Below are 24,998 nucleotides of genomic sequence, written 5' to 3' on the forward strand. Positions count from 1 at the left end.
CCTCCAGCAAGTTTCCCATCCGTGACAGTTTTCTGTAGCATTATATGTAATAAATATCATATGGGGCCCTTTGAAGACATTGGGGCCCACATTTGAGGTGATCGGTCCAGCAGCCTCCTGGGATTTGTGATGTGTCTAATGAGGCTGCGGGAGGAGGGGGGGCAAGGCAAGAGACCTCACCCTTGTCTAGGTGGGGACTGAGGAAGTGGGAGCAGGTAGTGCTCATCCCAAAGAAACCTGTAACTTAGGTATAGGCCTGGCGAGGGGAGGCAAACCAGCAGAACTTCACTTTTTCAGTGAAGGTTCGTCTTAAATCAAAGGGTTAATACACACAAAAGTGATGATGACACTACAGTATGCTGGGCTGGGTTATATCTCCATGCTAAAGTTCCTGGTTCTGGTACCATGCATCCTGTTATTCTTCGCAACATTAAAAATAATTTAAAAACCCAAGAAGGTGAAAAGGATACCTTCAGAAAGGCCAAGTCGGGTATACTGTATGTCTAAAGTGCTTGGGAGACACAAGGAACTGTTACATGATTGAACTCTAGATAGCATACAAGTCCAGCCGCATGCTGTATTCAACTCCAGTGTGAAGTCAATGAAAAGGCTTCAGCTCCAGTCTCTGCCCATTGGTCACGCCTTTCTGACATGTTTCACCCACATTGGGGTTAATAGTGGAGATCTTCTACAATTAAGCCCAATGTGGGTGAAACATGTCAGAAAGGCGTTGACTGGTGGGCGGGGACTGGAGCTAAAGCCTGTCTTTCATTCACTTGTAGATTATATTATATCTTGGAAGGAGATGGTCTTTGTCTCTGCCAGCACCTAAAGAGAGTGTAATCCTGGGAGAACGAAACTGCGTGCTTGGAGCCACGCCAATCTGCTATGGTATTCAAAGTTAAACGTCCAATGAAAATATCATTTATGGACAGACTGGCAGAGAAGATTTTTATTTATTTATTTTTTATATAGCAACCTCCTAGTGTAGAGCAGGCTGATAGGTAAATTTATTTAGCTCCACGGTAATAAGAGAGGCAGGGGTTGATTAATTAGGGCTGCTCAGTGTTTTACAGGCTGCTGCTCTGTTACTTCTCCGTCTTCTAGAGGATTCTAGAACCATAGTGGGATGCAGAGCAGGATGTGCTGCCTCAATATTTATGGAACGCTAGCCAATCCCTGAGTGGGTGTGCCCAGAAGGTGGAGAGACAGCTCATAAATAGCCTGAGCAGCAGCAGCAGCAGAGTTCCTGGGACCAGTCCTGCTTGAGGAGACCCCCTGTGCAGGAGTTCTGCCCCTGGGGCAGATTTCTAGAAGAATCCATTGTGAAGACACCGAGATCCCAGCTAAGCCTACTGGAGAGAGCTATGAGGAAGTTGGTGGGAAAGAGTCCAGCTGTGATATGGTGGTGTGAGTCTACATCTCCCTCACTAGGAAGAGCCTGGTGGATAACAGCAGAAGGCAACCGATGATCCTGTGGCTAAGTAAGTAAGCAACCCCATTGCAGTCAGAGTCCCCAAGTTATTCAGTTCTACAGTTTTCTGGGGTATCCCATGCTCTCTCTTTGTATCCCATTTCACCATTTTCAATAAAAAACAAAAAATAACCCTAGACCGTTCTCTGGAGCCAGTAGAATAATGCAAGAAATGCTGTGTGCCTGGCTGTGTATGCTCTGGGGGAGAAAATCGGACCAATATTCACCAGCAGCTCTTTAGGGGTTGCTCTACTTCTTTTTATACCTTTAACCACTTGCCGACCAGCCACCGTCATACTGCGACAGGTCGGCACGATCCCGTGAACCATTGTAGCTGTACGTTGGCTCCTTTAAGCGGGATAGCAGGCACGAATGCGTCCGCTGCACTGCAGGGGTGCCGATGCTCATGACCGGCGGTCGCTATGATCGGCGGCACGAGAGGCAGAACAGGGATGTGTGTGTGTAAACACACATATCCCTGTTCTGTGAGGAGAGGAGATGCAGATCATGAGTTCCTAATAGCTAGTAGGAACCATGATCTGTCATCTCCTATAGTCAGTCCCCTCCGCCTACAGTTAGAACACACAGTCAGGGAACACAGTTAACCCCTTCCCTGCCAGTGACATTTATACAGTAATCAGTGCCATTTATAGCACTGATTGTTGTATAATTGTCAGTCGTCCCAAAAATGTGTCAAAAGTGTCCGCCATAATGTTGAAGTCATGATAAAAAAAATTTAAAAAATCGCAGATCGCCGCCATTACTAGTAAAAAAAAATAATAATAATAATGCCATAAATATATGCCCTATTTTGTAGACGCTATAACTTTTGCGCAAACTAATCAATATACGCTTATTGTGATTTTTATTACCAAAAATATGTAGAATACATATCGGCCTAAACTGAGAAAAAAATAGCTTTTTTTTTTTTTTTAATTGGGGATATTTATTATAGCAAAAAGTACAAAATATATATATTTTATTTTTTAAATTGTCACTCTTTTTTTGTTTATGGGGCAAAAAATAAAAACCGCAGAGATGATCAAACACCACCAAAAGAAACTCTATTTGTGGGAAAAAAAGGATGTCAATGTTTGGGTACATCGTCGCATGACTGTGCAATTGTCAGTTAAAGCGACGGGGTGCCGTATCGTAAAAAAATGGCCTGATCAATGAGCAGCCAAATCTTCCAGGGCTGAAGTGGTTAAACTCCATGGAGTCCAAGCAAGAAGTCTTGGGCAACAGCAGACACCCCCAGCCAAGACTTGCCAAGGAAAGAAGCAAATATATATGTGGGAAAATCTTATCCAATGGCTTCCCCCACCCCACTTCATAGGTGATAAACAAAAGATACGTTCCTGTTTGTGGGCCCCATTTAGTGGAGTAGATACTTGAGTATGCTCTGATCACGTCTGAGGGATTATGTCCCTCTCATGCCTATCGCACCCTTAGGAGGTGAAATGAGGTGTACCATTGTTACCAAAACCTCCCTGTGCACAGGAATAATGTACAGTAGCCCCTGGCACCCCCCCCACACATCGCCAACTCACAAGGACGTCAACATGGCACCAGCATCTGCATTATCCAAATTATTCTTGGCACCAGTTTAGAATTTAGCAAATATATATAACAAAGTCCACCAACGGTGGTTCTCTTCTTTTATCAGATAACGGAAAGGTCACAAACCTTTTTTTAAACTAGGAAATCGGAATAATTTCACCAATCCAAAATCATCTCCGGTCACCAGAGCCGAGCTGTTGAAGTTGGCATCCACGGAGTTGATGTCGGTAAGGTCTGTGTACTTTGGCCATATTCCATTGACTTCTGGTCCAACTACGCAAGTCCACGAGAACCAGTGAATCCCTTTGATCTCATCCTTGTTGGTCAGATGCTTACCAGCTGCAACACAGAAATACACGTTTTAATAATGTATATAATTATTTCTGTAATCTCAGGGAATATTTAATATGCAACTGTAATTAAAACCAAGCTGCACTTGTAATTGCTGTCTTTCTGGTCACTAAGACAGGGAATTAGAATTACAGAGACGCAGACTGATTACAGATTTATTTATTCTAGTAGAGTATAAATATACCAGGTTATAACTGGACCACGCCCCCCACTGACTATACACCGGTGATGGCGAACCTTGGCACCCCAGATGTTTTGGAACTACATTTCCCATGATGCTCTGGCACTCTGCAGTGTAGTGGAGCATCATGGGAAATGTAGTTCCAAAAACATCTGGGGATGCCAAGGTTTGCCATCACTGCTATACACCGATCAGCCATAACATTATGACCGCTGACCGGTAAAGTGAATAACGTTGATTATCTCGTTACAATGGCACCTGAAAGTGGGTGGGATATATTAGGCAGCAAGTGAACATGTTGTCCCTGAAGTTGACGTGTTGGAAGCACAAAAAATAGGCCAGTGTAATGATTTGAGAGACTTTGAAAAGGGCCAAACTATAATGGCTAGACGACTGGGCCAGAGCAACTCCAAAACTGCAGCTCTGGTGGGATGTTCCCGGGCTGCAGTGGCCCAAGGTAGACATGTGCAGTTTGTTTCGTTTCAAATTAAAATTCGGACACATTTGTTTCGTTATTCGGATGTATCCGAAATTTTTCTGAATGACGATAGTAACAAATCCGAAACAACGAAACAAAATTTCGGACGAAATTAGAATTTGAATAGTTTTCAATTTGAATTTGAATTTCCAAAGAGAATAAAATAGAATAGAAAATAAAGGAATAGAAAAGAATATAACTGAAAATAAAAGAATCGAATACAATAAAGTAAAATAGAACTGAATGCAAATTAAAAGAATATAGAAAAAAATTGCATATAAAATAAAGGGATAGAATAGAAAATAAAAGAATAGAGTAAAACAGAACAAAATAGAATAGAAAATAGAAGAACAGAATAAAATAGGATGGAAAATAAAGGAATAGAAAAGAATATAACTGAAAATAAAAGAATCAAATACAATAAAGTAAAATAAAACTGAATACAAATTAAAAGAATAGAAAAAAAATTGCATATAAAATAAAGGGATAGAATAGAAAATAAAAGAATAGAGTAAAACAGAACAAAATAGAATAGAAAATAGAAGAACAGAATAAAATAGGATGGAAAAATAAAGGAATAGAAAAGAATATAACTGAAAATAAAAGAATCGAATACAATAAAGTAAAATAGAACTGAATACAAATTAAAAGAATAGAAAAAAAATTGCATATAAAAGGGATAGAATAGAAAATAAAAGAATAGAGTAAAACAGAACAAAATAGAATAGAAAATAGAAGAACAGAATAAAATAGGATGGAAAATAAAGGAATAGAAAAGAATATAACTGAAAATAAAAGAATCGAATACAATAAAGTAAAATAGAACTGAATACAAATTAAAAGAATAGAAAAAAAATTGCATATAAAATAAAGGGATAGAATAGAAAATAAAAGAATAGAGTAAAACAGAACAAAACAGAATAGAAAATAGAAGAACAGAATAAAATAGGATGGAAAATAAAGGAATAGAAAAGAATATAACTGAAAATAAAAGAATCGAATACAATAAAGTAAAATAGAACTGAATACAAATTAAAAGAATAGAAAAAAAATTGCATATAAAATAAAGGGATAGAATAGAAAATAAAAGAATAGAGTAAAACAGAACAAAATAGAATAGAAAATAGAAGAACAGAATAAAATAGGATGGAAAATAAAGGAATAGAATAGAATAAAATATAAAGAATATAACCATCTTCTAAAATTAGAATTTCAAATAGAATAAGTTCAAATTCAAATAGAATAGAAAAGAATAGGAAAGAAGAGAAGAGAATAGAATAGGAAAAAAGAATAGAATAGAAAAAAATAGAAAGGATATAATCTTCTTCCGAAATTCGAATTTCAAATAGAATAAATTCAAATTCAAATAGAATAGCATAAAAAAGACTATAATAGATAAAAAAAAACAAAAAAAACAATAGAATAGAATGGAATAGAATAGAAAGAATATAAACATTTCCAAAAATTCGATTGGAATAAATTCAAATTTGAGTAATATAGAAAATAGATTAGAATATAATTATAATTGACTAGAAAAGAAAAAAAAAAAAGAATAGAATAAAAAAAATATAGAAAAGAATAGAAAAAAATAGAATATAATAAACAATAGAAAAGAATAGAATAGAAGGAATATAACAATATTTGAATTCAAATAGAATAAAAAAGAATAGAAAATAAAAGAATAGAATAGAAAAAACAATAGAATAGAATGGAATAAAAAAAAAAATAACTGCTTTCCAAAATTCTAATTTCGAATAGAATGAATTTGACTTCCATTGGATTTGGAATTTTCTGAATTTGGTCGATTTGTTTGGAAAATTCTAATTGATTTGAATAAACAAAACAAAATTCCGAAAACAAATTTGACTAAACAAATTAATGTAAATAGCGAATCAAAACAATTTTTTTTTCTTCCGTTCTGCACACCTCTAGTCCAAGGACTGGTGACACGGTCATGGGCGTCCAAGGCTTATTGATGCACATGGAGAGGGAAGGCTGTCCTGTGTAGTCCGATCTAATAGAAGAGCTACTGGAGCTCCCATTGCTGAAATAGATAATGCTGGTTCCGATAAAAGGTGTCAGGAGGACTCACAGTGCATCGCAGTTAGTTGCTTATGGGGCTGCGTAGCTACAGATCGGTCAATGCCTACAATGAGCACATGCGCAGCAGAACTGGACCACGGGGCAATGGATGGAGACCTGCTCTGATGAATCACGATTTGTTTTTGTTTTTTTGCATCATGTGGATGGCCAGATGCGTGTACATCACTTACCTGGGGAAGAGTTAGCACCAGGATGCACTATGGGAATAAGGCAACTTCATTGAGCCAACTATGGCTTAATGCTCTGGGTTATGGCTGCACATGCACGTGCACACGTGAACATTCTTCACTGGCTTTGGAGTCAAGCAGTCTGCCTAACCTTAGCATTGCCTGGAAAAGTTGCTTAGTGATCATTGGTTATCCCTGTAACCGTGTGTCTCCTGACACCTCTTGAACCTATAAGTATACTTTTTACTGACCTTGGACTTGTTCCTGACAACATCTATCGCCTGCTGTCCTGGTACCTTTTCTGGCAGTCTGATCTCACCTTGACCTGGAATTTACTCTGCCCTCTCTGAACTGCTACCTTTGCTATTACTAACCTCTGCTCATCTACTATTCCATTCCCGTATGTTCCTGTGTTCAATCCGCAAATCAACACTCTACACAGATCTGATCTGCTCTATGCCTGCACTGAAGCAGTGTCTAGAATTTAGGGGTCCCAAACTGGTGGCCCTCCAGCTGTTGCAAAACTACAAGTCCCATCATGCCTCTGCCTGTGGGAGTCATGCTTGTAACTGTCAGCCGAGCAATGCCTCATGGGACTTAGAGTTATTCAACAGCTGGAGGGCCGACTCTTTTTTTTACAAATTGTCAGTAAATTTACTGGCGGTTGGCAAACCTGCAGCCATTCTAAGCTCCCATCACACTCACCTGGGCCCTTCTTGATCCAGCGATGTTGCACGAGAGCCTCGGCTGTCTGGGACTCTTCCTCCTCATTGGCTGAGACAGCAGTGAAGCACCATTGGCTGCTGTCAATTAAAGTCAGTGAGCCAATGAGGAGAGAGAGGGGGCTGGGCTGGGCCCGTGGCTCTGTGTCCGAATGGACACATGGAGCTGCGGCTTGGCTCTGGTGCCCCCATAGCAAACTGCTTGCTGTGGGGGCACCCAACAGGAGGGAGGAGCCAGGAGCATCGAAGAGGGACCCGAGAAGTGAAGGATCCGGGCAGCTCTGTGCAAAACCAACTGCACAGAGGAGGTAAGTATAACATGTTTGTTATTTTGAAACAACAAAACACGAGACTGTCACTTTAATTTAGTTAAATCTGTTTTATTTGTTTCATTTTGTTCATTTGTTTTGGAATTCGATTTGACATTTGTGTATTCAGTCAAATTGAATCTATTTCGACTAAATTTGGAAAATCAGAATTCGAATTTATTCTATTTGAGTTCCGGAAAACGGGTATATTCTATTTTATTCTATTCCTTTGTTTTTTTTCTACTCTAATGTATTCTAGAGTTCGAAATTTATTCCATTAAAAATTTGAATTTCTGAAGATGGTTATATTCTTTTTATATTAATCTATTGAATTCAATTCAATTGTTTTTTCTGTTCTATTCTTTTCTACTCTAATCAAATTCATTCTATTTGAAATTCGAACTTCGGAAGACGGTTATATTCTATTTTATCATATTCTATTGTTTTTGATATTCTATTCAACATTTGAAGTTATATTCTAAATTTGTTCTAGACTGTTGTTTTTTTCTATTCCTTTATTTTCTATTCTATTCTATTTTATTCTATTTGAATTCATTCCATTTGAATTTCGGAAGACGGTTATATTCTTTCTACTTTATTCTGATCTATTGTTTTTCTTTTCCATTCTATTATTTTATTTTCTATTCTATTCTTTTCTACTCTATTCTATTCTTTTATATTCTATTATGTTCTGTTTTATTCTACTCTGTTATATTCTATCACTTTATTTCTACTCTATTTAATTTTATTCTTCAAATTGGATTCAAAGCCGAATTTCATGTAATTTTTTCTCATTCATCGTAATTCAGAAGTTTGGATACATCTGAATTTCCGAATAACGAAAAAATGTGTCCGAATTTTTATTTGGAACTAAACAAACTGCACATGTCTACTCCTTACCTTCCTGCTTGCTCTGCTAATTTTCTTTAACATGAAAGGTGCGCCTAAACTAAATCAAACTCATATTCTCAGCATCCCATAGGGATGGGACAGAAATTTTGAGTTTGAGTAAATTTGGCACTTCCATTTGCAATACATATGCATCAGGGCTGGGCTCAGTCCTTCCTTCTCTGAGCTGGCCACTCAACTGTCGGCTAATTCCCAGCTCCTATATCTCTCCACAGTTACTCAACTGTTGATGATATCCTGCTCGTCAGTCCTGCCTACTTAGGCTGTCCAGTCCAGAGGAGCTCTGCCTTCACCTTGGTCAACATCACAAGAAACAATCGCCTGTGTTCCTGTTTAATAACTTGCTTTGCCGACATCCCTTCTGGCTCCAGATCCTGCTTGCTGTTCCTCTACATTGATCCCTGACTTCTGGCTTGGCTGACTATCCGTGCCAGCTGCTGAACGTTGGCTATGTTTTGACTACGTTTGTTCTTTTTACTTTTATAATTGAACAAGTGTGATTTGACTGTACTTCTGTCTCGGCCTGATTTCATGGTTTCATGGTTTCTGACAATATGTGCTTGGATGGGTGAAATGTGTTAGCGGGGCAAGACCTGGGGTTCAGGGAAGGTGCAGTGTGTGTGCTCTCCATCAAAAAATATATGTCAAACTTTGAAGACATTGAAATTGGGCCCCTTTCTTCGTTGTTGTGTTGAGGCAGGTTAAAACTTGGATTTTAGCAAAAAAAAAAAAAAAAAAAAATTCATAAATATTCAAAAAAATGTAAAAATTTATTTTTTGTACTAACATGGCATTTTGTAGAACAATCTTTCTCCGGCTCCGTCATTTGTTTGTAGATATTTGCTGTCCACAGACCAGTCGAGATGAGTTATGAAACTGGAAGACTTGTTACACTCTCCGATTTTCTTGTATCGCTGCGCAACAGCATACACGTCCACAAGACCATCATTGGAACCCACGGCGAGATAGGAACCGTCAGGAGAAAACTTCATTTCATGAATGACTTCTTTCCTGTCCTTGATGTGAACCACTTCCGTCATGTCCCTTGAGACAAAAATATACATGTACAATGAAGGTAAAGTATTATTGATTTTGGTCAATGTTTATTTTTTTGTTAGTATTTTTTTTTTTTTTTTTTGCCATAACCTTTATTTTACAAATATTTATTACACATTAGGGGAGATTTACTAAAACTGGAGTGTGCAAAATGTGGCGCAGCTCTGCACAGAAACCAATGAGCTTTCAGGTTTTACTGTCAAAGCTTAACCACTTAACCACATGCCGACCGATGCACGCCCGTGTACGTCGGCAGAATGGCACGGACAGGCAAATGGGCGTACGAATGGCACGGACAGGCAAATGGGCGTACAGGTAAACTTTAAATTTGCCGCTGTGCCATCACGTGCGGGCCAGGAGGGACCTCCGTGAGTGCGCTCGCGGGTTACGTGGACTCGATCGCCGCAGGGATACCTGGGATCGTCTCAAGGGGAGGAAGAAAGGGGAGATGCTAATGTAAACAAGCATCTCCCCGTTCTGCCTAGGGACAGTGTCACTAATCTCTGCTCCCTGTGATCGGAGCAGAGATCAGTGACGTGTCATACACAGCCACGCCCCCCCACCGTTAGAAGCACTCCCCAGGACACACTTAACCCCTACACTGCCACCTAGTGGTTAAGCCCTTCACTGCCAGTGTCATTTCCACAGCAATCAGTTCATTTATATAGCACTGATTCCTGTATAAATGACAACGGTCCCAAAAATGTGTCAGAAATGTCCAATGTGTCCGCCATAATGTCGCAGTCACGATAAAAATCACTGTTCGCCGCCATTACTAGCAAAAAATAAACGTATTAATAAAAATGCCATAAAACTATCCCCTATTTTGTAAATGCTATAACTTTTGCGCAAACCAATCAATAATCGCTTATTGCGTTTTTTTTTTTTTTTTTACCAAAAATATGTAGAACACATATCGGCCTAAACTGAGGAAAAAAAGTGTTTTATATATTTTTGGGGGATATTTATTATAGCAAAATTTAAAAAATAATGCATTTTTTTCAAAATTTACGCTCTTTTTTTGTTTATAGTGCAAAAAATAAAAACCGCAGGGGTGATCAAATACCACCAAAAGAAAGCTCTATTTGTGGGGAAAAAAGGACGTCAATTTTGTTTGGGAGCAATGTCACACAACCACGCAATTGTCAGTTAAAGCGGCGCAGTGCCGAATCGCAAAAAGTAGTCTGATCTTTGACCAGCAAAATGGTCCGGGGGCTTAAGTGGTTAAGGACCAGAAGGATTTACCCCCTTAATGACCAGGCCATTTTTTTAAATACGCCACTGTGTCGCTTTAACTGACAATTGCAACGTTGTATCCAAACAAAATGTAAGTCCTTTTTTTTTACCACAAATAGAGCTTTCTTTTGGTGGTATTTGATAACCTTTGCGTTTTTTTTTTTTTTGCGCTATAAACAAAAAAGGAGCGACAATTTTTTATTTATTTTTTTAAACAATTTTTTTTTACTTTTGCAATAATAAATATCCAAAAAAAAAAAGTCATCAGTTTAGGCCTGTCGGGTCACCTTAAGGCGAGGTGACAGGTGCACACCGTAGGGATCCGGAGTGCACCGCAAGGTTGTGGACCCTATGGCTGACTGCTGCAGACGGGGGACAGATCCCACTGGGGATAGAGCGTGAGATTCCCTGGGGCGCGGAGTCTAAGAGCCAGCAGGTGTTCACCAGAGCCTCCAGTGGTGAGGATGGACTTGGCTGCAACTGGCTCCAGGTCGCGACCCCCAGGGTCCCCCAGCTCACACCCACAGTAGGAAACAGGAGGATAGGGATGGTGAGGGACAAAGCCAAGGTCGGGGCCACAAGGAGACAAGGATAGTCGGGTACACGCCAAAAGGTCAGGGTCACAGGCAAGCAGGGATAGTCAAGACACGCCAAAGTTGGTAACGGAAACCAGTAGCAGAGCACACGGCAGGAAACAGGAAGCTAATACACAATGGATACACAATGGTTGATCAGCACTGAGGCCTGCAGTGCACAGGTTAATATAGGGCTCCCTGATAGGGCCTGGGGTGGAGCCATGCTTAGAGGAGAGGTTATAAAACCCACCAGGTGGAAGTGGCTGGCTTCTTAGTCTGAAGACATGAGGGAAGGTAAGCAAACACAAGAAGATCACTGCATAACCATGACAGTACCCTCCCTCTTACGAGGCCTCCCCCTCCCCCGCCTGGGTCCAGGCTTAAAGGGAAACTCCAGATGGAACCTCCTAAACAGACAGGGAGCAAAGACCTCAGATGCAGTGATCCAAGACCTCTCCTCAGGACCCAACCCTTTCCAAAGTACGAGGTATTGAAGAATGCCTTTATGGAGTCGGGAATCCAAAACTTGACTAACCTCGTATTTTAGATTATCCTCAGAAACCAAAGCAGAGGTAGGGAGAGGACGAGAGGACTTGAGGACTAAAGGCTTTTTAGGAATGGGTAAGGGCAAGAAGATCAGGAGTCTGAGCAGGGACCCCCACACCCTTAAAGTTGAGTTGGGCATCCATAACAGGACCACCAGACTGGGCAGAGGTCAGTGGATCCCTGAGGTCAGGTTGGTTAGAGGGTGACATGTCGCAAGAGTCAAGCTGGATAGCTGAAACACAAACAGAACCCTGAGAAAAAGATCGAAAACCCCTCCTGGCCGAATGAGGTATTCTATCCAAAGGATGGATAGAGCCTCTTAAATGGGTTTGAACGGACATAGTAGTAGTAGGGTGAGGCTGGGTCACAGAAGGTCCTGAACAAGAAGCAGGAAGCTCATTGGGCATGGGCTGGACTGGCATAAGTGGTGTGGAGGCCGACTGAATAGTATTGTCAGATGTAGCGACCATCTCAATCGCATCACAAGGCATAGCGACTCTGGAACTTGCAGACAAGTTAGCCTGGCTGTGCGTCCAAGGGAGATTAGGGACAGGCAGAGGTAATTGGTTATGCGAACTGGAGCGAATGATCAACTCAGGTTCATAGGTGGGCTCCTCATCCAGAGTACCACATGACCCAGAGAGTGCACCAGTCCGACTATTGCAGGACGCGTCCCAGAGATCGCCATATACAGCAGGAAAAGCAGAAGATACTGAGATGGTGGCAACGGGAAGTCTCTCCTTTGGGGTACCCTTGAGTAGGCAGGAAGAGGAACAGGAGGAACCTCAAGCCAGGATCTGTCCAGCAGACCAGTCAACGTGTGGAGAATGGAGCCGAAACCAAGGAAGACCTAATATGATAGGAGATGAAGCCTTAGGTAAGACAAGGAAGGATATCCACTCCTGGTGGAGTGTCCCTACTGACATCTTAACAGGAATAGTCTGGAAGCGGATAGGACCCCCTGGGAGAACCGTGCCATCAATCGCCAAGACCACCAATGGTGTTGTAAGGGGCAAAAGGGTAAGTCTCATGGAGGATGCAGTTACCCAATCCATGAAATTGGCAGCGGCTCCGGAATCCAGATGTGCTGAGACCGAACGAGAGGAAGCACCGACATGAAGCAACACAGAAAGGAGAAGACGAGAAGGTGAAGGTGATATTTCAGGGTCTAATACTCCACCTTCCAGATGTATTAGCCCTGAGCATTTTTCCGGACGAAGAGAACAAGTGTCACGGAAATGACCTTTGGCCCCACAATAGAGGCATAGGCCCAGAGTTCTGCGCCTAGCGCGTTTTTCGGGAGATAACTTAGTCCAGCCCAACTGCATAGGTTCCTCGGTAGGCAGGGGGTGCTCCTCGGATTGAGGAGAAGGGACTGGGGACTCAGGCTGCCTAAAGAACGGGGAGTGCTGGCGTCTTTTTTCCAGGGCCCTCTCCTGAAAGCGAATATCGATCTGGTTACACAAGGTGATGACACTGTCCAGATCAGCAGGAAGGGATCTTCCTGCTAATTCATCCTTCACTCTATCAGAGAGGCCATGTAAAAAGGTTGCAACTAGGGCCTCATTATTCCAGCTCAATTCAGCTGAGAGGATACGGAACTGAAGAGCATACTGTCCCACAGAAGCGGACTCTTGGCGGAGACGTAAAAGAGCGCTAGCCGCTGAGGAGACACGACCCGGTTCCTCGAAGATATTCCGAAAAAGTTTCAAGAAATCAGACAGGCTAGAAACCACTGGATCATTCAGTTCCCACAGAGGGGCGGCCCAGGCTAACGCCTCGCCGGACAGGAGGGATATGATATATGCGACTTTTGCCCGATCGGACAGGAAGTTTTGGGGCGGAAGTTCAAAATGAATTGTGCACTGGCTAAGGAACCCCCTGCAAGCCTTGGAGTCCCCAGAGAAACGGACCGGAGCTGGTAGTTGTAATGAATGTGTGGCTGCGACTGATGCGATAGGTGCAGTGGCAGATAGCGGTTGAGGTTGTTGAACCGGGGGTCCTAATGAGGCCTGAACCTGTTCAAAACGGGACGCCAAATCCTGAAGGAATTGCATCACCTGGGTCTAATGCGATTCTTGGGTCTCAAGTCGCCGAACTAAGCTCTGCAATGGATCATCTGCAGGAAGCAGCACGTCAGCTGGGTCCATGGCTGATCAAACTGTCGGGTCACCTTGAGGCGAGGTGACAGGTGCACACCGTAGGGATCCGGAGTGCACCGCAAGGTTGTGGACCCTACGGCTAACTGCTGCAGACGGGGGACAGATCCCACTGGGGATAGAGCGTGAGATTCCCTGGGGCGCGGAGTCTAAGAGCCAGTAGGTGTTCACCAGAGCCTCCAGTGGTGAGGATGGACTTGGCTGCAACTGGCTCCAGGTCGCGACCCCCAGGGTCCCCCAGCTCACACCCACAGTAGGAAACAGGAGGATAGGGATGGTGAGGGACAAAGCCAAGGTCGGGGCCACAAGCAGACAAGGATAGTCGGGTACACGCCAAAAGGTCAGGGTCACAGGCAAGCAGGGATAGTCAAGACACGCCAAAGTCAGTAACGGAAACCAGTAGCAGAGCACACGGCAGGAAACAGGAAGCTGATACACAATGGTTGATCAGCACTGAGGCCTGCAGTGCACAGGTTAATATAGGGCTCCCTGATAGGGCCTGGGGTGGAGCCATGCTTAGAGGAGAGGTCATAAAACCCACCAGGTGGAAGTGGCTGGCTTCTTAGTCCGAAGACATGAGGGAAGGTAAGCAAACACAGGAAGATCACTGCATAACCATGACAAGGCCAATATGTATTCTTCTACATGTTTTTGGTAAAAAAATTGCAATAAGCGTATATTGAATGGTTTGCGCAAAAGTTATAGCATCTACAAAATAGGGGATATATTTATGGCATTTTTATTATTCTTTTTTTTTTTTTACTAGTAATGGTGGTGATCTGAGATTTTTAGCGGGACTGCGACATTGGGGCAGACAGATTGGACACTTTTGACACTTTTTTGGGACCACTGACATTTAATACAGCGAACAGAAGTACAAGCTTTAACCAGACACTGACTGAGATTCACTGCTGATGAGAAAAGGTATTTAGCAGTTTATAGTTACTAAAATAATTTAATTTCCATGTTCTGTGTACTGTGGGAGACCAGATATAGTGAATGCAGGCTCCTGGGTTTAGTAAACACTTTAAAAAAAAAATTTTAATATCTTTTTGTAAATTCAATATAAAATATTGCTTATAAATATTTCATATTTAATCTAGAAAATACATAAGGTAATAATGTATTTAAAAAAATAAATACTATACAATAGAGTGCGGTGCTTCCACACCCTGCAACTGAGTTTATAAAGCCTGTGTCCATGTCAACAGCAGGGGACAAAAAAAAATACAAATATTGTATATACTGTATATTTTTTAACAACTGATGCATTAGGGCAAATTTGCAGATATCTATCAAATATGAAATAAAAACATATTTCTTTTATACAACTTGGTAATTAGTTTGTCCTACCTGACCCTGAGAACAGTGAATGAGCCATCTTTCATGCCCAACGCTAGCTGAGATCCATCGGGACTGAAGGCTACACTTCGCACTGCTTCCTCCATGTTACAGCGGGCGATCAGTGCATGGTCCGCAAGACTCCACAGTCTAAAGGCAAGAACAAGGGGTCATGTGACAGAGAAAAGAAACTACGTTACGCCCTTCCAATGACAATAGACATGAGACCCCCCATCACTTTTATTATAAAATGTGTTGAAAATTAACAATTTAAGTTATATTATAAAGGAAAATACAATGGTTTTTGTCGTCTTTTACAAAGTTTGTAGGCTAATGCTCTGTATAGTTCATTTTTTTTCCTTTTTTAATTAAACATTTAATACCTGGTGGATCCATGACATTCAGTTGGCTTTCCAACAAGGAGGACCCCATAATACTGACTAAACGAGAGCATATTTACTGGGAGATAGCAAGGGGTTGTGTACCTTCAATAAAACTAGCCATTCAGCCCTGGTTCACATTGATGCGATTTGACATGTCAAATCGCATGCCAAATCGGCGGCAATGGCACCATCCGAATCGCTGCCACACCAGTTCCCAAAAGTAGTTTCTGTACTACGTTTTCTGATTTTGCGGTGCGATTTCCATTGATGTCTCTGAAATCGCTCCCCTGAAATCGAGACTGACATGCAGGACTGAAATCGTGCGCGTTCAGCCAAACTCGCGCAATTTCATTACCCCAGTCAGTGTGAACCAGGGCACATGGTTAGAAAATAGTTCGAAAAAAACGGTCCGATTTCTAAACATCTGTTGAATATGCATGGGATAACTCCATCATTGTATCGATATAGGTCGCCTAATTATTGATATATTATATCGATCCATAACAACATAAACAGTGTTTTAAGCATTAGCAAATTAGCATAGCAATGTTTCAAAAGTTGAACGCTTTTTAGAACAATTTTCTAATCGTGTATTGCCAGCATAAGTCACACTGCAATCTGTGTAATCTGAAATCCTTGCTTTGAAGGGTCCATTCACATTACAGCTGTAAATGGAGCTTTTCTGCAGCTGGCCATCTGCTGGCTGAAAATGGTAAACATGAAATATTCACATGTAATTAATTCATATTAAACTGATTAAAGGTTTGCTAAATCATTTAAAACTGGAAATTGAAGACTGTGGTTGCCATAGAAATCTGTTCACGTTTAACTTTTCAAAAACAGTATTTTGTTTTTTATATCTTGATATACTAGAAATTTCGATTTCTTTTATATATTTTTTTACATTGTAACAGAAAAAAAATCAAAAACATCATTAGAAACTACATTAATAGAAACAACATAATACAGTGGAAGATGGGCTAAAATTAACAGTCCAAAAAAAAGAAAAAATTGCATATGGACCATCATGGTTTTGGGACAATTTCACGTATTTATTTACTTTTTATACATTCTTTTAAACTGTTTGTTTCAATGTTTTTTATTTACTGTATGCAATCTTTATGTTACCAAAAAAGAAATGTAATATATGACAAAGGGTTCCCAGAGCACTATGGCTTAGCTTAACAAACAGCACCACAGCCAATTTTGCTTTGCAACTATCTGTCTGATAGAAACAACAGGCTTCTTCCAACAGGCTTCTTCAATCACACCAAAAATATAATCACACTAATGATGTGAAAAGGACACTAGAACTTTGTTTGCTGGCTGGGTAGGAAAATATATTCAATCCAAAGGGGACGTTACACCCGAAAAGCTAAGTGTGTCCTTTAAAGCAAGCATGTCATAAGCTGATAAATGACAATCTGTATTAGCTCTGTATCTGTACAGCTGGATCCTTCGGGTGCTGCTTGTAATCCTATTGTGCCTGCCCAGTTCCCCAGTATTTCAGTCCCTTACCCATTCTGTGTCAGGACCCGGGTCTGAACCTGCAATCTCTGCTGTGTCTGGTAATGTCTCTTCTTGCTGAACCACCGGAGCCAAGACAGTGATGGTGAACCTTGGCACCCCAGGTGTTTTGGAACTACCTTTCCCATGATGCTCATGCACTCTGCAGTGTAGTGGAGGATCATGGGAAATGTAGTTCCAAACCATCTGGGGTGCCAATTTTAGCCATCACCCCCTAAGACAGGGGTAGGGAACCTCAGCTCGCCAGCTGTTTTGAAAGCTTTGTGTCTTGTCTGTCTTGAACCTCCGCTCTCTTTCCTAATAAATCCATGCAATCTGAAACCTAGTGTGGGGCTGGATGACCGACCGCAAGACCCCTGGGGGGGGGGGGGGTTGGGTGACCCCACAGAAAGTGGGGGGGGGGTTATGCTTGCCTCTGGCCGACTGGTGGGGGATGTTGTTTGTCACCACCTCAGAAAAAAAACACCAGCCGCCACTGTTGGCCTCTCTACTCCTATAGCTACTGGCCTCCAAGCCTGACCCCTGACTGACATACTGTAATATTGTACTGGTTTCTGCATAGAACCCCAAGGGGCAGCAGTAATGTATAGAGGAAGCAAGCAGGCACTCTAAAAGTAAAAAAAAAAAAATGCCCCCAGCAGGATGCCAGCGCAGTGTTGCTTTTCACCAACATGTGTATTTCAGGGCCGTCTTAATAGCATCATTGGCCCCTGGGCAAAGCAATGCTCTAGGGCCCCTACAATGGAGACAGCGTAGGTAAACAGACATAAAGTAGGTAGGAGGCAGACAAGCGGAGCTTCCCCTTTTGGGTGGAGCTCCGCATTAACTACATGAACAATCATTCTGTACAGCAAAGAAACAGTGGAAAAATTCTACATACATAACGTAACAAAGCTGTCTGCTAGATTAATGCCTCCCCAGCACTCTGACCCCTCTACATCCCAGATATCCCCCCCAGCAGTCTGACCCCTCTACATCCCAGATATCCCCCCCAGCAGTCTGACCCCTGTACATCCCAGATATCCCCCCAGCAGTCTGACCCCTCTACATCCCAGATATCCCCCCAGCACTCTGACCCCTCTACACCCCAGATATCCCCCAGCACTGTGACCCCTCTACACCCCAGATTTCCCCCCCCCCAGCACTGTTACCATATACCATAAGATACCCCATGCATTGTGACCCCACTACATCCATCATACCCCCTACACTGTGGCCTCTCTACATCCCTGATACCTCTAGCACTATAGCCACCCAAGCTACCCCAAGCATTGCTACCCCCTATACACCCCAGATCCCCCCTTGGCATTGTTTTCCCCAATTCCTCCTTGATATCCCCCAGCACCATTATTCCATCCATGTACTACCCCCTTTTTCAGTGGAGATACAGTGCATGTAAACTTTTCCCACCTCCAGCACTGGACTCACCTATACCAATCAAGCAGGCAGAAGGAGGGGCGGAGGAGGGAGCATCCCTCTGGTTATTTCAAACCCTTTGGTGCAAACAGCACTAGACAGCTGGGCTCACCATGACACAATCCACAATGCTACTTCCACAGGCGCGCTCTCAGTGCTGTGGACTCAGCAGCTCCCGCTCCAGCTCCTATCCCGCAGCCTCCGGGTCCTGAGCATTCAAGCTGTATAGGGCGAGGTCAGAGCATCACTGGCACTCTGGCCCTGCCCCTCCCTGCTGGCTGTGAAATAATAAGTATCATTCTGCACAGCACGGCACACCGCCGCCAACCTGCCTCCCCTGTGTATCCATCACTCTCAGTGCCATCATGGGGCCCCCAATTTCATGCAGCCTGGGTTCAAGGACCATCTGCTTTGGGGAAAGTGCCCAGGTGTGCCCGCTCATTAAGACAGCCCTGGTGTATTTTACTCAAAAAATGTAATTCATATTTAAAGGTTTTTCACATACCTTACAGAGCGATCATCGCTACCAGTAACAGCTAAGGGTTTCTTGGGGTGTACGGCAAGGGCCCAGAGCTCCCCCTCACAGTGACCCTGCATGATCAGCATGGGCTTGTCCCGTTCTCTCACCATCACTTCAAAGATTTCACTATCCTGAGTCCCAGCAAGAATTCTATCCCCTTTCCAGCAAACACTCCTGATGGACAAGCCTGAGGAAGAGCAAAAAAATAGGACAGGAAGACCAGTTAACAAACAACATACTAAGTACCAATTCTTCACTGACAAGGACAAGTACAAATAGCCTAGTCGTACAGGCAGCTGCAAAACAGCTACAAGGTAATCTGTGCTTATGTTAATGATGTAATCAATAATACAAAAAACACCTTCACGGTCATATGTTTCATGACTTACTTTATTCTGTTCAAGAACTATTTAGAATAACAATGGCACACATACTGTATCTCTGATGTTCCCACCACCTCTCTGCTGGAGCATCCATTTACCCCAGGACATGGCAAATTTGCTTTGAGTCCAGGAGCCAGCTAAAAAAGTTAGTTTGTGCACATGCAAGGCAATGTGTAGCATGTGTATCGCAATTGACGTTTTCATGCGTAGGCGCCCCAATGTATGCATTTACATTTGTACATGTGTATATGTGTGTGTGTGGGTGGGGGGGTTGCTTGAGTGTGACTTTAATTCTTTACAATTAAAACAAAAATTTTTTACTACTTTCTTTTTGAACGCATAGGGGACAAAAAGTCCCCTATGTTATGATTTTTTGGTGACAGGTTCTCTATAATGCGACATGCGGGGTCTAAAAGACCCTAAATGTCTCCCCTGTGTCTCCACTGAATGTAATGCAGTGCAGATCACCATGCTGGTCGGGAAAACGGTCAACAGGGATCCAGAAATTACATCATACATGTCACTTCTGGGTCAGAAACAAGATGGGGAGGTGAGCAGATGAGCCCTTCCCGCCTACTCTGCGGTGGGTGCCCGCTATAGCAGTCCCGGGCCCCTGGATGGGCGAGCGGAATTTAGAATACATAGCAGGGGGGCACATGGGGGTAGCAGGGAGGGCACTTTAGCGGCGCGTGTGGAAGCAACTGGGCTGCCCGAATGCTTCCACCTGACAAGTGAATCCTACTGTTTGCCCACAGCGGGGCTAAATGTAGAAAATAAACGACCTGCCTGGCGATAGGAATTGTGCATCCCTGCAACAGTGAATGGGCTGACAAAAGCCCAGGTACCAGGACACAAGTTCTAGTCGCCATGGCGACCTGGAATTTGTCGGCCCCTGCTTTACTCTCATCTATGTCACAGTGGAACTGCATCTTGACCCGTCCACAACATACTGAAAAAATGTCAGGGCTCTGTGGGAAGTCCGTCTCAAACTTCCCCAAAATCAAGACAGGTGGAAATGGGTTGCAGGACAGCTTCCAGGGCATTGAAAAATCTAACTTTGCCTTGCCTAAAATGTTTTGAAAGCAGCAACAATACTAAGCTGCAGGCACCAGGTTAAGCTGGCATAGATACATGGATCGAAACTCAGCTGGTTCAGCAGGGACTGGTTGAATTTCGATCCATGTATGGGTACTCTGGTCTTTCGATTGACTTGTGTACAACAAGCCTCAGGTTTTTCCCAACGATTAGTGCCGGCGTCTGTAGCCGGAAACACTATTCATTGTGTTCTGCCGACAGAGAAGGCTCCCTGCCGGCAGAACACAATAGCGCTGTGGAAAGGGGATTCCCATCAAACCTGACTGCCTTCCTGTAAACTGGCTGTCAAATGCGGGCTGATAAGCAATCCACAGCAGACTGCATTTCAGAGGGCGGCAGAGTCTGTCACTTGTGTGAAAGAGGCCTCAAAACAAGCAATCTGCAGACCTCAGCAGGCATTACCAGGTATCAACCAGCTCTCTCATTGAGAAACCTACTCGGTACACCAGTCTGAGAGCTGAAGGGAGCTTTAAGTGATTGAAAAAGGTTTTGTTTTTGTTTTTTTTAAATAACAAACATGTCATACTTACCTCCTCTATGCAAGGGTTTTGCACAGAGTGGCCCAGATCCTCTTCTGGGATCCCCAGATGGCACTCCTGGCTCCTCCTCCGCATCGCGTGCCCCCACAGAGAGCCGCATTCCATGGGCTCCCATATCACTGGATTTGATTGACAGCAGTGGGAGCCAATGGCTTCCGCTGTTATCAATCTATCCAATAAGGACCTGAGACAGTGGCTGGAGCTTCTGTGCTCGTTCTCATCTCTGGGAAGATCGGGTTCAGGTAAATAAAAGGGGGACTCTGGGGGGCAGCTCTACCACAGAAGGTTTTTCACCTTGGAGACTTTACAACTCCTTTAAAGACTTCATGAAAACTGTAGGAAGCATGTTGGAAGTTTTAAAAATGCTTGCTGCATTGATGCTGCTTAACCATAGACCATCTACAAGCAAAGATAGAACATTGCCCACGTGTTTCGGCTTTTTTTAAATGCTTAGCAAATGCTTACTGAAGCCTATTAATTGATTGCCGATGCTCTTTACAAGTTAGGATTGAACAACTGCCTGTGCTGTAGCTTTACTTTTCTTTTCAGCCTCATGCACACTGGATGTTATAAAAACGCCAGTAGAGTTAGCTGTTAAATAAGATTTACAGTGTATTTCAGAGTTTAGATTTTTTTAGATAAACTATACTACCACAGAAGCTTGTGGCTCAAAACCGCTGACAAACGTAGAATAGCTGCGATTTTAAGCTTTTATCAGAGTTCAAGCGTTTTTACAGCTGAAAAACGCCTCTCAAAACCTGCTAGTTCTGGGGTTTTTCCCAGCCAGAAAATGCCCCTGCCAAAAACTGCTGATAACAGCCTATGTGTGCATGGACATATAGGATAACATGCTGGGGATATACTGGCTGCAGAAAAAAAAAAATGCCTGAAGCCAAAAACAGCAGCTATAAAAACATCCAGTGTGCATGAGGCCCTTTACTTGGCCTGAGCTGCAGCTTTACTTTTCTTTACTATGTAGCCTGTGCTGTAGCTTTACTTTTCTTTACTATGTAGCCTGTGCTGTAGCTTTACTTTTCTTTTTATCCTGAGCTGCTTTATGATTCTTTTCTACTTACCCTGTCCTGTAGCTTTACTTTATTTCTATTACTCTTTGCTGTAGCTTAAAGCGTTTTTTTTTTTAACCCAAAAAAAACAAACAAAAAAAAAAAAAACAGATCCTGTTCCTTTAAAGCACGTTATACAGCACAGTGTTTGTGATGTGTCACTTGGACCCCTGTAACACCTAAAAATACCTATCTAATCCTGTCTGGCTATACCCTCCCCCCTGTAAACTGACCATGGTGTATCACGGCTGCTGAACCCTGACACCATGGTCAGTTTATGTGCCTCTGTCATCCGCAGCATGCTATCTCCTTTCTGCTCATGTCCTCCTCCCTCCTCCCCTCCCTGCCTCTCTGCTCGTGTCAGGTCCCCCCCTCCCCCCGGCTCCCAATGCTCTCATATTAAAGCGGAGGTCCACCCTAAAGTGGACCTTCCGCTCATTGGATTCCTCCCCCCCTCCGGCGCCACAATTGGCACCTTTCAGGGGGGAGGGGGGTGCAGGTACCTGTACAGTACAGGTATCTGCACCCACTTCCGGGATAGCTCTCTGCGGAAAGGGGCGTAGATTATGCCCCTTTCCGAAAGTCCCCCGCTGCCTGCTGGGAAACACACAGATCCCAGAGGCAGTGGGTCCATCCTTATTGCGCAGCGCGACTCGCGCATGCGCAGTAGGGAACCGGGAAATGAAGCCGAAAGGCTCCACTTCCTGATTCCCATACCCAAGATGGCGGCGGCAGCACCCGAGAGACGATCGAGAGATCGGCTTCGGGTGCCGACATCGCGGGCGTGCTGGGCGGGTAAGTGTCACTATTTTAAAAGTCAACAGCTGCAGTATTTGTAGCTGCTGGCTTTTAAAAAAAAAAAAAACGCGGACTCCCGCTTTAAGTATTTAATGTTCCTATCCCCTCTGTAATATTACAATAAGTGCCCCTGTTTTATAATAAATATGCTTATCTGTACCGCTAACACATTGGCTCCCTGCGATCATGTGACTCCTCAGCTCTCTCTCTCCTCTCCAGCTGATGTCAGCGGCAGTGCCTGGCCCCACCCACCGGAACTGTCAGCCAGGCACAGGAGAGAGGAGGCACCTGAGCGCCGGGAGTCGATGTGTTAGCAGTACAGATAAGGATATTTATTATATAACACAGGCACAGGGGCACTTATTGTAATATTACAGAGGGGATAGGAGAATTTTATAGAAGTGGCTTAACAACCACTTAATTTTTTTCTACTTATCTTGAGCTGTAGCTTTTCTTTTCTACTCAGCCTGTGCTGCTGCATTAATTTTCTTTTCTACTTAGCAGGAGATGTAGCTTTATTTACTTTTCTACTTAGTCTGAGAAGTAGCTTTAGATTTTTTTTTTTTCTACTTAGCCTGTGCTGTAACTTTACTTTTCTTTTCCACTTAGGGTGAGCTGTAGCTTTACTTTTCTACTTTTTCCTTTTAAAACATACAGAATATTTTGTAAGCGAGTTCAGAATATAATATCAGATTCTTTAAAATTGTGCTTCAACCCTAAACTGGATTTTTATAGTGGAATCCAATTTATTTCTATTATAGTCGCACAGCTAGAGGGGGGGTTCATGTGCTTCTTGCTCTGGAAATTTAATTTCAACAAAAGAATATTGAATTTTCCTCACCGGCTCGTTGCCTTACAGGTGCAGCGGCGAATATACATTATAAATAATAGAAAGCGTGTTTTTTGCAGCATTTTTTCAAGTGAAAGATATTCTGTCAAAGATGACATGTGTAAGAAAAAACATGAAAAATAGAATATATATAACAAAGCACCGTTTCTTTGCCTCAAGCATGACCACACAAGTAGGCTCTAATGTTTTAATGATGGAAGGCGTTTAAATAGATGCTTAACCGGCAGATAGACAATTTGGTGGGTTATTTTTTACCAGCCACCTGCTCTACCACTTAACAGATGGTAAAATGCAAGATAATTGCAAGACTGGGCTTGCAAATTACAAACAGTAGGAGAGATTTGTTCTTCATTATAAAGAATGGGTTTTGGCTTTAACCCTTTCAAAGCCACAGCTGATGTCACAGTAACATCTACTGCATTAGTATTTACACCCAGCGAGCAATTCATTGGGAACATATGTGCACCTGCTTACTCAAGCCATCTTCTATTCAGCCAATCGTCTAGCAGCAACTCACTGCATAAAATCGTGCAGATTCAGGTCAGGAGCTTCAGTTATTGATCACATCAAACACCAGAATAGGAAAAAAATGTGACCTCAGTGATCTGACCATGGCACCATTGTTAGGAAGGGGTTAAAATGGTTGTAAACCCTTATATATACCCAGTGAAGTGACTGGTGTTAGGTAATACACAGAGATTAAACAAATCCTCCTACAAGTTGTACCTTTTTATCTGAGGTCGTCTCTTCCCTACATCTGTTCAAAGTGCAGAATTTATACAGCTTGTCTAAACTTCCAAAAAGCAGAGGGTGGGGGGGTGGGGAGCTGAAGTTAGACTTTGCAGAGCTCAATGAGAGCGGATTGGAAGGACCGGACACACCTTCACACAGAAAACAGGAACAGAACTGAGGCGGTCAATCGCAGGCTGTGTGATGGAGCTCCCTCTGTCACCTTTGTCACTTTTGTCAGAACTGACTCAGATAACAGAGGAATGAAGTAGCAGACAGAAATGTCACGTAGTGCTCTGGATTGAGACAAGTACACACTATGGGATATGCTTTGTTCATATTTCATGTCTGAGGTTTACAACCACTTTATTTCTGTAAGGCCTATTTCACAGGGGCGTATATAAGGTGGAATTCAAAGGTAGATCTAATATTAAAACTGCTTTGTAACACCTATACTAACAACCATGTGGTAAGAAGATGCATATACTTACTTATTCTCAGGGCGCTCTGGTCTGGTCATGTAACCGG

General features: G+C 42.8%; 1 protein-coding gene across 4 annotated transcripts in view; it reads right to left on the reverse strand.

Moving 5' to 3' along the window:
• Positions 1 to 24,998, reverse strand: part of EML6 (EMAP like 6) — a 295,572-nt gene that overhangs the window by 189,615 nt on the left and 80,959 nt on the right. For all 4 annotated transcript variants that reach the window (XR_013276589.1, XM_077485543.1, XM_077485540.1 and 1 more), the window contains exons 7-10: positions 18,998 to 19,199; positions 15,179 to 15,316; positions 9,041 to 9,297; positions 3,161 to 3,373 (exon numbers count right to left, since the gene is read on the reverse strand). Coding sequence is in view for 3 of the 4 variants with exons in the window: in XM_077485543.1 (XP_077341669.1) it covers positions 3,161 to 3,373; positions 9,041 to 9,297; positions 15,179 to 15,316; positions 18,998 to 19,199 (810 nt within the window). In the remaining variant the exon portion in view is untranslated. The remainder of the gene's footprint in view (positions 1 to 3,160; positions 3,374 to 9,040; positions 9,298 to 15,178; positions 15,317 to 18,997; positions 19,200 to 24,998) is intronic.

Source organism: Lithobates pipiens, unplaced genomic scaffold (assembly GCF_037356315.1).
Source record: "Lithobates pipiens isolate NorthernLeopardFrog02 unplaced genomic scaffold, aLitPip1_a1.2 Scaffold_18, whole genome shotgun sequence".
In the NCBI taxonomy this organism is placed as follows: Eukaryota; Metazoa; Chordata; class Amphibia; order Anura; family Ranidae; genus Lithobates; species Lithobates pipiens.